General features: G+C 45.3%; 1 protein-coding gene across 1 annotated transcript in view; it reads left to right on the forward strand.

The window, feature by feature from the left end:
* HCN4 (hyperpolarization activated cyclic nucleotide gated potassium channel 4) overlaps window positions 1-12914 on the forward strand; it is a 98100-nt gene that overhangs the window by 22993 nt on the left and 62193 nt on the right. The window contains exon 2 of the mRNA XM_052672235.1: window positions 7255-7678. Within this exon, the coding sequence (XP_052528195.1) occupies window positions 7255-7678 (424 nt within the window). The remainder of the gene's footprint in view (window positions 1-7254; window positions 7679-12914) is intronic.

Below are 12914 nucleotides of genomic sequence, written 5' to 3' on the forward strand. Positions count from 1 at the left end.
TTCATGTGGCTTTGTTTCACGACTGGTTCACTTCAGTGCAAATATTATAGTGCTTGGGTTTTCTGAGATGGAAGTAGTTAAAGAGAATGAAGTTGTTCCGACAAAGGGAGTTTGGCTGACAAAGCCTGTTTTGAACTGACTGGTGCTGGATGGAGGCCGTGGAAGTGCCTCTGTCTGGTAAATGTGGTTGTTGTAAGGCAGCCTGCTTCGTGGTGGCAGCTCCTGTAGGCAGGGCTGAGTGTGCCAGCTATCCAGCACAGCCTCATGGAGTGACATGTTTCGGAGGTGCCACCTTGCAGTGTATCCTCCCCCTCTGCAGAGGCCAGCATCTGTGCAAGGCTTTGCCATTTTCTCTTAGCTAATACTTGAAGAAAAAGGCAACTCACCCGCTAATGAGCTCACCTTGCATTTTGCAGCTTGTCCAAAGCAGTGGGAAGTGCAAGGTCCAAGGCCTTCCATCACAGCAGGGTGAACGCTGCCTGTGTTCTGCTCTGACTGCTCTGGCAGCAGGCACTGTGCCAGCAGCTACCAAACACCCTCTCTGTTCAGGGCATTGCACTGTCCTGGTAGATTGCCACTGACACAAGGTCTGCTCGTCCTCAGTTCTTTTGAGTCCTCCTGTAAAAATCTCTGTACTGCAACTATTCATCACTTTGAGAAGCCTGTTAATAGTGTGAGTGTACTGGAGGTTCTGTCAGAGAACTAATAATTTCACTCATATTAATATCATGCATTATGCTTTCTAAGCTAAAGAAAAGAAATAATTCATAATGTGCTGTGTTACACCACTGTAAATGCATCAGTGCCTCAAATACCTTGTTTGCAAATTGTCAGATGGTATAACTGGAATAAGAGTATCACTAAGTAATGTGTATATTTATATTTCAGCAATGAAAGAAAATGGAAATTTCCCCTTTGCTGTTACCACAAATTATAGGATAAGTCATGACTAGGAGCCTCTTTTGAAGCTAGGCACCCATATTTTCTAAATCATTTTTCTGAATCAGTCACTTAAATCTTTAATATCCTATGGTCTATCTATTTGTAATGTAGGATGATTGCCTTCTTAGGTCTGTTGGTCTAATTCACGTGAGGCCATTACTTTGAAAAAATGTAGGCTGTTGATTATAGTTTAATAGTGAAGTGTTAGATTTAAAAACTGATGATAGAGAAGCAGTAAAATGCTAATACCCTACTTTGCTCGGATTGCAAATGCCATCTGAAACTATTGCATAAGCAGTGGCTTTCTTAATTTTCCACTCACCAAAATCCACGTAATTATATTTAAAGATAATAATATGAGCATGTATGGAATTCTGCAGCAGTCAGAGGAGATTAGGTGAGCAATTGTGTAGATTGGAGATAATCTAAGTGAAAGGCTAAATTGAGACCTTAGAAAATATCTTGCCTCAAGTAAAACTGACAGTTGAATTCGATGAAGATTTTATCAAACACAGCACGAGTTTTAAGAATTCCAGCTGAAATGAAAGTGCTGCAAGGCATACACCTTCCTTTGCAGCGTATGCTGTACAGTGAGATGTCCCTAATCACACACCTGCTTATGTAAGCACTTAACATTCATGACGAGCTAATAGTCCTCTTGCTCCTGATGGGAAAGCTAATCACGTGCAGAATTGTATTCCATCTTAGCGACTCGATGATACCCCTTACTCTGCAGTACTCAGCTGAGGCATCCTTATGACTGTGGCATCGAAGTTCCACAGGAAGATGAACAGTTCAGACTGCCAGCAGTCTGTGCCACTCACTGTCAGCTGGAGGAGATAGCTGGAGCATCTTCGGCAGACCCAGAGGTAATCTGGCTGTAGCCCTTTGCTGCTGTATCAGCTCTGGCTGTATCTCCACTGTTTATTTTCTGTGCATCTGCATAGGGAACAATGGGTAGGGAGGCTGAAGTATGCTGCCCGAGGAGACTGGGACACTGCACAGCTCTTGGCCTCGTGCTGCAGTGCATGGCTAATGTGCAGCGCTCGCAGGGATGGCAGGGGATACATATTATTTGCATAGATTGCACAGAAGGAATTAAAGCTGTTTGTCTTACTCTTTAAACAGGTTCCCCTTATCATTTCCCATTATATAGCAGAGAATATTTCTGTAAATCGTTTGATTTTTTTTTTTTTAATTTTTTAAAGTGCTTTTTCATTTCAGAGAGGTTTTCAAGTGCACAGGTATTTGAATAAATCACTGTGAATAAATTCACTTCTAGCAAGTGAATCTGTGGACTCGGTAGCTATTTAAGTGTCCTTTGGTGTGTTCAGGAGCAGTGAATCACCACATTGCTCCTATTATCTCTGTGAATAATGCAAAGTTTGTAACTCTCCAGTAGCAATGCACCTGCTCATATCTGGAAGTGGCAGTGCTTCCAAAGCCAGGGAAGGATCTCCCCCAGCTTTTCTCTCTCTCCTTGGTGATGTTACCTATGAGAATGGCTGACTTCTGGAGTAAACTCTCCTCCCACCATTGCTGCTCCAGCCACACTGACATCCACTAATGCTCTTTACAGAAGATGATTTCTATTTCTAGCCCCACTAGCAGTCCTGGGAATTAAAGTGCGACCTCGCTCCTGTCAGGGTAGTTGCTGGTGAGCGCAGCAGTGCATCATTCAGCATGCAGCTGGAGGGGGAAGGGAGCTGCCACTCTGCAGAACAGGGCAGATTTTCATCAATTCTTTGAAGGAATCACACAGCGATCCCTCCCTGTGCGGAGCAGAGGATCGGGACGTGGCTGGTGACTCAGTAGGTGGCACTCTGTTTCCTGAGTGAGCTCTAAGCCAGTGTGCCTGGGCTTGTTGGGGCGATTGAATTTGTCTTTGCTTTTGGTACGAGCGTGCTACATTCATCAAAGATGTGCTCTTGTAAGGTAGGGGAGGTTCGGCGCAGTGTCTGAGCTGGATTCCATTGGTGAGGATATCTGGTTCCCTGGCATTTTCAGTTAGATGCGTTGTTATTTTTGCCTCCTTTCCACGCACTGTCAGGCAGCTCCTCAGTTCAACCCCGAGTTGGCTGCCTTACAGCAGAAGCTGCAGACATCCAAAAAGCCTTGTTAATTTAGAGGCGAGGTTGCCCAAGTCTATTTTCTCTTGACAGCACAACCACTACTGAGCGAGAACAGAAGTTAAGGCCACAAATGTGCCCCACTCAGGGAAAGTCTCTGAACGCCAGGGCGACGCAGTGGTGCTGAGCAGGCTGACCTCTGCAATTCATTATTTTCAGTCCAGTGGTCACTATCCTTCCTGAGCTCATGCACTATAACTGGTTACACTGCATCGTAGAATAGATTTTAAAAATCAAGGTTTATTTAATAAGAGTTACATCCAAAAGCAATATTCCTTGTCTGCTGTTAAATCAGGCACTAGGCAGAACAGAAAACTGATCCAACTCCCTCATCCACACCCACAAAGTAATACCTACAAATTCATACTTTCACATCAGCTGTGTATCACCAAACATGTTCAAAGAGCACATGGTCTGGAAGTGCCTTTGCCCACGTTAGTTCTTACGCATATTTTGTTGCAGCTATTTAGGAATTGACCATTCAGAGGTTGTGGTACATGTTAAAATGGGACTTTCAGCTCTAAGAAGTGGTGTAGACTTGGATGTAGTATTAAAAACAAGTATGTGCAAGCAACACATCTGGCTTATATCGTGCTGGCTGTTCCCCATGCTGCAAGCTACTCAGTCACACTGAGTCAGCTCTAATAAAACAATACATGATGTGAATCTATTATTTTTTTTTCTGTATGCTTTTGCAAATGAGAAAAGAGAAGTCAGGTTATCAAAGGAAGATATTCGTAGTACAAATCTCAGTTAGACCCTTTTCCAAGCCATGTAAACAGTTTCCAGTCTGGTCATGCTCAAGAATCAAATTCAGGACCAAGCCCTTAGCCTCAGACATCAATGGATGAATCCCATTCTCTCAGTTCTGCCATGTGGATTCTCTGCTTGCAGGACAGGACTAATTAACTCCATCTGCCTCTGATGGGTGTGATGGAGCCAATTTCATCACCGCCAGCTCTGTGGAATCCCTAGATGGAAGGAAGACCATATGAGAAACATAGATTATTGGTATCAGTGCTTGCCCTTATGTACATCACATGCTCTGCTATCTCGCCAATAATTTACAGGGAGTGAAAAGTGTTCCTTGGTGTAAATACAAAATGCTGCATGGGTGGTATCAGAACTCTGAGGTACCGCAGTCCCCGAGAGTCCCTTCAGTGTAAATCCAGTGTTTCCACTCTGAGCAGGTCAGACTGTGTGTGCGGATTGGATGTTCAGGAGATCTGGAATCTTAGTAGTTGAAATTTAACTTCCAGCAAGTTTACATTGTAAAGGCAGGTGAATTTACTGTGCTGGGGTAATGTGCACACCAAATCCTTGGTGGTTTACAACCTTTTCTACCTCCTTCCTAGAGCCCAAAGGTTATCTCCTCCCTGCCATTCTGGATATCCCGTTCTTAGAAGGCAGTGCACTTGATATAAAAGTTTACCTTCTGTGTTTTGTAAGTGATGGGTTTAATGGTGAGAATGGAAGGGAGCCTGGCAGTAATCTGTAGTCACCAGTACACCCTTGGGGAGAATGGTGGTTTAAGAAACACACAGCAGCAAATTTTAGCCCTTTATCTTTGCTTCTGCACATGGCAAATTGTGCTTCCCCGTGGGTAGCTGGGCACTGGTATGTCATCAACACCTGCAGGCTGGGACTGAGGAATGTGAGTATGCAAGAACTGAAATATCAAGAAGTGCTGTAGATCAGGATGCAGGGCTGCTGCCCGTGGTGTGACCGCACTCAGAAAGTGCTGCAGTCAGACAGAAAGCATTTTAGTGGAGCTGCGAGCATCCTGGCAGCTGTCCCCAGTTGCTTCTTAGTACTGAAGTCACCAACCATCGCAGGGAAGAGAGACAGAAGAATCCAGAGATCTCTGAGGAAGGCCCTTTACCTTCGTGTCTATGCGTGTCTGGCCATGTCTATTTCATGCCATTAATTTGAAACTTGGGAAAAATAATTTTCTTTGTGCTTATTTCCTCCTGTATTCCCTGCAGGCAAATTAAAGATGGCTGGGAGGTTATTTGTTTTCTGTAATAACATACACAGCTTCCAGACTTCCTGCTATTGTGCGATTATCTAGATTAATTGACTAGGAAAGATGTAGCATCATCTCAGGGCCTTAATAAGGAAGATTCATAGATTCACACAGTATTGATGCTTATTGCCATGTGACACAGCCTTGCTCTTAGGAGCATATGGACCTATCAGGGACCTATCTGCTGAGTTCTGCCAGCACCTTGCTTTCACACTGAGTGAAGCATTGCATGGCACCGTGGGAGCGAGAAGCGGAGAACATCTCAGGAAACCTCGTTAGTGAAGAGCTGCAAAAGGCAGTTGCCATCAGCCTCTGCTGGATGTTTCTGGGAATTGTGAGTGTGCTGCTTTGTGACCCTGTCTGTCCATTGCAATCACTGGCATCTCTAATACCCTTAGAGGTACATCAGAGTGTTAAATTCTGATTAGGGAGAGAGAGCCTATGCAGGCAGGGCTTTTGAGGCATGTTCTGCCCTTCCATTGCAGATGCTTCACTGCAGCAATGCTGTTCTGCAGTAGCTCAGCTGGGCCATGGCACAGGCTTGAGGGGGACCAATTCTTATTAAAACTAGATTTTGAGGATCTTTGAGACACATCTGCTCTTCTGTAAACATTTCAGTGATTTTGATTGTAGCTGGTCTGACAAATGAACAAGCAGCACGTGCACACCTTTATTCAACAAACCCAGCAGTTTCCTTCATCACATCACTGTAAATCCAGATCACACATTGACTTCACTGGTATTGAGACGGTCTGGCTTAAGGGAAGGCACAGTTTCCTCCCTTGTGCTTGAATCCTGTTCAGTTGCTGTTTCTTTTTCATGGTCTAGGGAGTTAGGCTTATTTGATGCTCAAGAAGTCAATAATATGAACATAAGCAACCATGCTAGTTTGTGTGACTGACTGGAAGAACTGCTGCAGCTTTCTGAATGTTGCATCTTCAGGTACAGGCAACTGAGGCTGAAAATCAGTTTGCTCTTTGCACATTGTTTGTTCACTGTGACAGATATGTCTTAATATAAATTATTGACGATGCCTCACAGTGTAACAGTAACAGCCCTGTAGTGTACAATGTAGAGCTGGTGGAACCTTGGCAAGCTGAGAACACAGTGCATTGGCATCTCTACATGTGAAGCATCTGGGAGGGATTGGATCACCACCGTGTTGGGCAATGTGGGTCCTTCGTGAGACTCCTCAACAAAGTATGAGATCCAGAAATAATTTCACTCTGCACTCTGGGTGAGTTGCAGCAATGTACAGAAGGTTCCTGTGCTCTAGGAAACCTGCCTTGGCAGGGAGTTGGACTGGATGACCTCCAGAGGTCCCTTCCCATTCCTATGATTCAGTGATTGTGTAACATCATGTGATTGTGTGTCTTTTATGCTTATACGTGGGGAAAATCTTTTAAAACCCCAAACAAATAAACTAGGAACTATTTAAACTGTCTTCAAAAATGAAAATGAGTGTTGTTGTAAGGTCTGCTGGCTATTATTAACTCGCCATTAAGATGAAGGTAAGTTTCTTGAAGACTGCTTCATGGTGCAGTTGTTCAGTGTTGTTCTTGCTAGATGTGTGATTCTGGGCTTTACTGACCATTTCTGTTCAGCACAGGAATCTACAGAGCGTGGGCTAAATTCAGAGTCCAAGCTCAGTGTAAGCCCTACGGAACACCTGAGATTCCAGCAGGTTCTAGTTCCATCCTGATGCCAATGCTGTCAGTGCCAGCTACTTCTAAAGAAGGATCAGATGGTGGCGAGCAGGCCTGACCAAATAAAGCCAAAAGGCTTTATCGACTTGCTGACTTTGAGCCCTCCCAAATACCTGTTTTCTCTCTCTCTTTTCATAGTAATCACTGCAGTAACTTCAAATATCTGCCTTCTTGGTGGCCCTGAAGGCCCACTGAAAGTTTTTCAGTGAGCGTTGTCCAGCCAGGTACCCAATTCATCTCTGAACATTTTCAGCCAGAAAATGAGCGTCCCGTTGATATTAAATGCTTAATTACACTGGCTGCTTGTGCACTGGGAAAACATCAGGCAGACGAGCAAAGATTAGGTAATGAGCAACAATAGAGATGTATGAAGTACATCAGTTCTGTTGACGAGAGCTCCCTGTTTCCCTCTCCCACAGCTAATTTCAAGTGTCTCTGTCTCGCTGTCCAGGTTTTATTGGGATTTGACCATGCTGCTGCTGATGGTAGGGAACCTGATCATCATCCCTGTGGGCATCACTTTCTTCAAGGATGAAAACACCACACCGTGGATTGTCTTCAACGTGGTTTCGGACACGTTCTTCCTCATCGACCTTGTCCTCAACTTCCGAACAGGCATTGTGGTGGAGGACAACACAGAGATCATCCTAGACCCACAGAGGATCAAGATGAAGTACCTGAAGAGCTGGTTTGTGGTGGATTTTATCTCCTCCATCCCCGTTGACTACATCTTCCTGATAGTTGAGACCCGCATCGACTCGGAGGTGTACAAGACAGCCCGGGCACTGCGCATTGTGCGCTTCACCAAGATCCTCAGCCTCCTGAGGCTCCTGCGGCTCTCCCGGCTCATCCGCTACATTCATCAGTGGGAGGAGGTGAGCAGAGGCTGTGGTGCACTTGCATCCTAAGTCTTTTGTCCACTTATGCTGATATATTCCACAAAGGTGCCTTCATGGAATGCCCATTCTCCTGCTTTGTTCTGGTGTGGATGCTGGAGAGTTGTGTCTTGAGTGTAACGCTTTGCTTTGAGCAGGTTCCCAAGAGGGCCTTCCGCATTGTTACTTAGTGACTTGAGACTGTGCTGTCTCCTTCAGGGTTGTAATATATGTATATATGTATGTAATATATGTATATATGGCCTGGGAGATGAGTGCTGCAGGCAGCATGAAGTTATGAGTTGCCTGTGAGGGGAGCAGTTAGCATGTCGTGGGCCCCTCAGAGACTCAAGGATCCAGAGACAGCACAATGGAAAGGTCTAGAGACAGCTGGTTTGCAGAACCTGTGGCATTCATTTGTCCAGGTAACTTCTTTAACATCCTTAGGTCTTAAATAAATGGCTCGGTTATGTATTTATAGCCTTCTCACTTTCTAAATTCTCTGACATGGTGTTAAGGGGAAGAGGAAAGAAGAACATTCTGCAGACAAATAGGGTCTATTTAAAAACATAATGGTCTGGTGAAAAGCAAGAGCCCCACTAGCCTGTGCTGTTCCCAGAGGAATTTCAACGTAGAATTATAGAACCATAGAATCACAGAATGGCTTGGTTGGAAGGGACGTCAGAGATCGTGTAATTTGAACACCTCTGCCATGAGCAGGGTTGTCAACCACTAAATCAGGCACTAAATCAGGCACCAAATCAGGCTGCCCAGGGCGCCATCCGGCCTGACCTTAAGCAGCTTCAGGGATGGGACATCCATGACTTCTCTGGACGGCCTGTTCCAACACGTCACTGCCCTCTCAGTGAAAATTTTCCCCTGACATTTAATCTGAATCTCCCTTTTTTTAGTTTAAAACCATTCCCTCCTGTCCTATCACTATCTATCCACGTAAAAAGTTGATTTCCCTCCTTCTTATAAGCTCTTTTTAAGTACTGGAAGTCTCCTACCTCTTCTCTTAGAGAGCCTTCTCTTCTCCAGGCTGCACAAACCCAGCTCCCTCAAACTGTCTTTGTAGCAGAAATGCTCCAGCTCTCTGTGTGTTCTTGGTACTCCTCTGGACCTGTTCCAAAAGCTCCACATTTTTCCTGAGCTGGGGACCCCAGAACTGAATGCATTACTTCAGATAGGGCCTCACAGTGGCAGAGGAGGACAATCACCTCCTTCTCCCAGCTGGCCACCCTTCTTCCAGTGCAGCTGTTGGTATCCCGGGCTGCAAGAGCACACTGCTGGTTCATGTTAAGTTTTTCATCCAGCAAGACCCCAGGTCCTTCTCTGCAGAGCCACTCTCAAGGAGTTCTCCCAGTCTGTACTCGTATCTGTGCTTGCTTCAACCCAAGTGTGACACTTTGGCCTTGTTAAATCCCATTAGGTTCACATGGGCCCACTTTTCAAGCTTGTCCAGATCTCTCTGGATGGCATCTCTTGCTTCTGTCGTATCAAATGCACCACTCAGCTCGGTGCCATCAGCCAACTTGCTGATGTCATTGAAAAGATGGTAAAGGATACTGGTCCCAAGACAGGCCCCAGGGAGACAGCACTTGTCCTTCACCTGAACACAGAACCATTGACTACAACCCTCTGGCTGTGACCATTCAACCAATTACTTATCTGCCAAATTGTCCACCTTTCAAACCTCGATCTCCAATTTAAAGATAAGGATGTGGTATGGAACAAGTTGTCAGGTTTCATGTGAGAGAAGTCACCACCTTTCCAGTAGCTTGAAAATTAGTTATTTTTTTTCCCATCTCTGTGCTCTCCAAAGCAGAGAGAAAGCTCCCTGCAGCTTTCTCCACATGCCAGTAGCATATTTTCAGGACAAGGAAAGCTGGTCAAGGCAATTTCATCTTCTTTTCCATTTTTTCTATGCTGCTTTGGAGCAGAGACTGACGCAGAGCATGATCTAATGCAGAGTGTGCTCCTGGGAATGTGAAGGGGAAGCAGCCATGCAAGTCATAGCTGGATCACACTGAGCTGTCAGAACACTAATTCATGACAGAGGCAAACCTTTTTCCTCCTTCTGGCCTCACAGACTCAGAGAAAAAGTATTAGTGCATACTTCACAAATTTCACGCTTCGTCTTTGTAGCCTTATAATTTGTGAATGTTTCACTTGCAGCAGGCCACAGTGGCTCATTGAAGTTTGGGATGACTTTTGTGCAAGGTGCTGTACAGATGTAAGAGGGGAGGGGAGACAGCTCCAGCCCTTAAGAATTCACTACTAGGTTAATTTGATTCATAGCACAGACAGACGGGAAGTGCACTGAGAGATGGAGACAAATGAAGCAGAAATGTGTTCCGTGGAGTGACTCAGGAGCTCGGAGACTGAGCTGAGCAGTGAAATATCTCCAGCTCTATTGTCTCATCCCTTGGTTGCTTTGCTTCTCTGTCCTCTAATCTGAGAGCACTAGGGAAAGGTGGGTTGATGGCCTTTGATTGTCAAAGTGGGTCCTTCATACTGATTTACAGGTAGCTATGGCAGCACAAAGCTCAGCACTTGCTCAGTGCTGCTACTTGACTTCCTTTCCATAACATGGTTGAAGAGGAATTGAATACATTTGTGTTCATTGTACTGAATTTGTAAAAAAACCATAATGAAATGTAAGCAAATCAGCTCCCTTTCTCCGTCTCACTTCTCACACAGTTTCACTGAGCAGCCATGTGTAATTTCACTGTTGTAAAGCAGAAAGGTGGGGCGTTCTGCCCATTTGCTGGCCGTTCTGGGTAGCAGGGCTCAGCAGTGCTGGGTGCGCTCCGGGTCGCTCCTGAAAAGCAGACACCCTGGAGTGATGCAGTGCTGCAAGTGGAAGGGACAGATGGTGTTGGATTGCAGTTGGAGACTGCAATGCAGACTCTGTTATGCATTGCAGAGCCCAGCAGAGCAAACACGACCGTCTTTTTTCAAACAGGGCTCGACCCAAGCAGCAGTTTTCCAATGACAGTATGGAACTAGGAGGTTTTCCACCTTCTTGAAAAAGAGAGAGAGACAAAGAGAAGGGGCAGTCTTTTGCCACTGGCGCGGTGCGTGCTACAGGATGACAAGGAGATGGGAAAGAAAAGTGCTTCTTCATCTTTGTGTGGGAGTAAGCTGTTGTGCTCCCTGGAGCCACGCTGACAGTTCTCAGAGCAATCACTGCTGCCATGGGAAACTCAGCTCCTTGCTTGTACCTACTGCTGAGACTGAGTCCTGCGTGCGGAGGAGAGGAGGATGCGCTGTACGCAGAGGTGTCAGTCTTTTTGCTCTGTCTCCTATGTGAATGTTGCATCTATGCATTAGTGTCAATGTGAGTGAGTACAAGGATAAGTGGTCACTTCCTGAACAGCAAGCCTCTCTGTTTCTTCCCCTGCGACTGTCCATGCTCTGCATGAATTTATCACTTACCCTGCAGTGAGGAAGGAACAGCCTTCTGTAGGGCTGCAGTGCTGTAAAACAGCCAGCCGCTCATCAGTTCCAGATCAATGCTAGTCATGAGTCTGTGGGCTCAAGAGCCAGTGGTTAGAAGTGCCTGCACTGTTCTGTCTCAGCAGTAGATCACTGCAACGTCCTCCCCCAGATCTGAACCGAGCACTTTGGGGCCTGCAGCTTGGCAAACACGCTAAAGCAGAAAGACACACAAAAAAGAAAAGCAATCCATTGCGCTCATATTCACTGGAGTATGAAAAAAAGCTTAGTTCCAAATGTGGCAGTTTATTTGCATTATCCATTTTGCATGAGTTGTCCAAGGAATGAATTTACCAGTAGGGCAGAATATAAATAGAGTCTTTCTGAAGTGTCTGCCTGTATCTATCCTGCAGTCAGAGGCTTGACTGCAGTGTTGGAAGACTTGGGCCTGGTGTGCCTGTGTGTTATAAACTTCATGGTCTGGTGGTTACCAAGTGCATAAGCAGAGGTGCAGGATGCAGCCTGGATCTGGAGCTGTACTGCTAAAATTAGAGCAAGCCTGGGTACTTGTGTCACACCTTGGTCCTAGCCATGGGAGCAATCCAAAAACAGCCTAAGAGAAGATTACAGGGTTACATGTGATCCCTGGAGCAGCCAGAGAGCTGCTGTGCTGGAAGAGGGGCTACTGGACAGCCTGAGTTCTCAATACAGCAGCAAAAAAACCAGAACCCTGCAGAATGCAGTATGTGATAACTGTACACACCCAGCATAACCCTGCTTCACACTGGCTGGCTTGGTGGCAGCCCAGGGGAGCTCTTGTCATCTTGGCCTTTGAAGCACTCCAGCAGCTCTTCACAGAGTGGCTGGGCAGGTTTGTGGCTCTTGGCATGTGAAGATGGGGGCAGGCTGTGGCTCACAGGCACAGAGAGCTGTTGTCTTTGAGAAACTGGTCCAAGAAAGCCAGCTCTGAATATCAGCATCTTACAAACCTCATCCCAAGGTCACCCAGCAGAAATAAGGAAAGCAGAACAGTGCCATGTAACCCATACACCCAATCAGAATGCAGTGCAGATTGTGAGTGTTAAACAAAATTCCCTTTAGGTTTTCATGGGCGGAATTGATTGAATTTTTTCTTTTTGTAAGAGCAGTTTGCTGAGCTTTCCCTATTTCATGCACAACATCTACCCCAGTGTTTGGTGCCAGGAGGCTGTAACCTGTGTTTAAGGTCAAGCTATTGTGACTCATGAGCAAGGGACGTTTATTGGGATACCAGTAAAGTCCTGCTCCTATAAATTGGTTTCCAAATAGCACATAAGCAGCGCTAGCCAAAACATCTTGATCTCAGAATCTTTTCTGAGAAATTATGGTGGGAAGGAAAGGAAATAGATGGTTTTCAAACAAATCAGAATGATAAGAGATTATCATAAGTGATGGGATCTTTTAAGATTTGTGTCGGATGAAAAAGAAGATAGTTTTTAACTTCAGTGCCTGTGAAGAAAAGGACAATTTATTGATTTTTTAAACTCTTACTTCAAGGAAAACATGGAAACCTTCCTGATTGCTGTCATTTTCTTCACTTGAGTGTCCACATTATACAGAAGTTTCAGAATAGAGGAAATGCAACTTCTCAGGTCTGCTGTTGGCCACAGATTGCATCATCTGAAAGATGACATTGCTTTGGGGAAGATTCAGAGATATTCCAGAAACGGATCCAAAGTCTCGAGGGGTTGTGTGGAAGAACAAGGAGAGAGCTTCCAAAGAGTGTGAGAATATGGCTCTCAATTGATTTCATTTT

This window comes from Tympanuchus pallidicinctus, unplaced genomic scaffold (assembly GCF_026119805.1).
Source record: "Tympanuchus pallidicinctus isolate F22 unplaced genomic scaffold, pur_lepc_1.0 scaffold12, whole genome shotgun sequence".
NCBI lineage: Eukaryota > Metazoa > Chordata > Aves > Galliformes > Phasianidae > Tympanuchus > Tympanuchus pallidicinctus.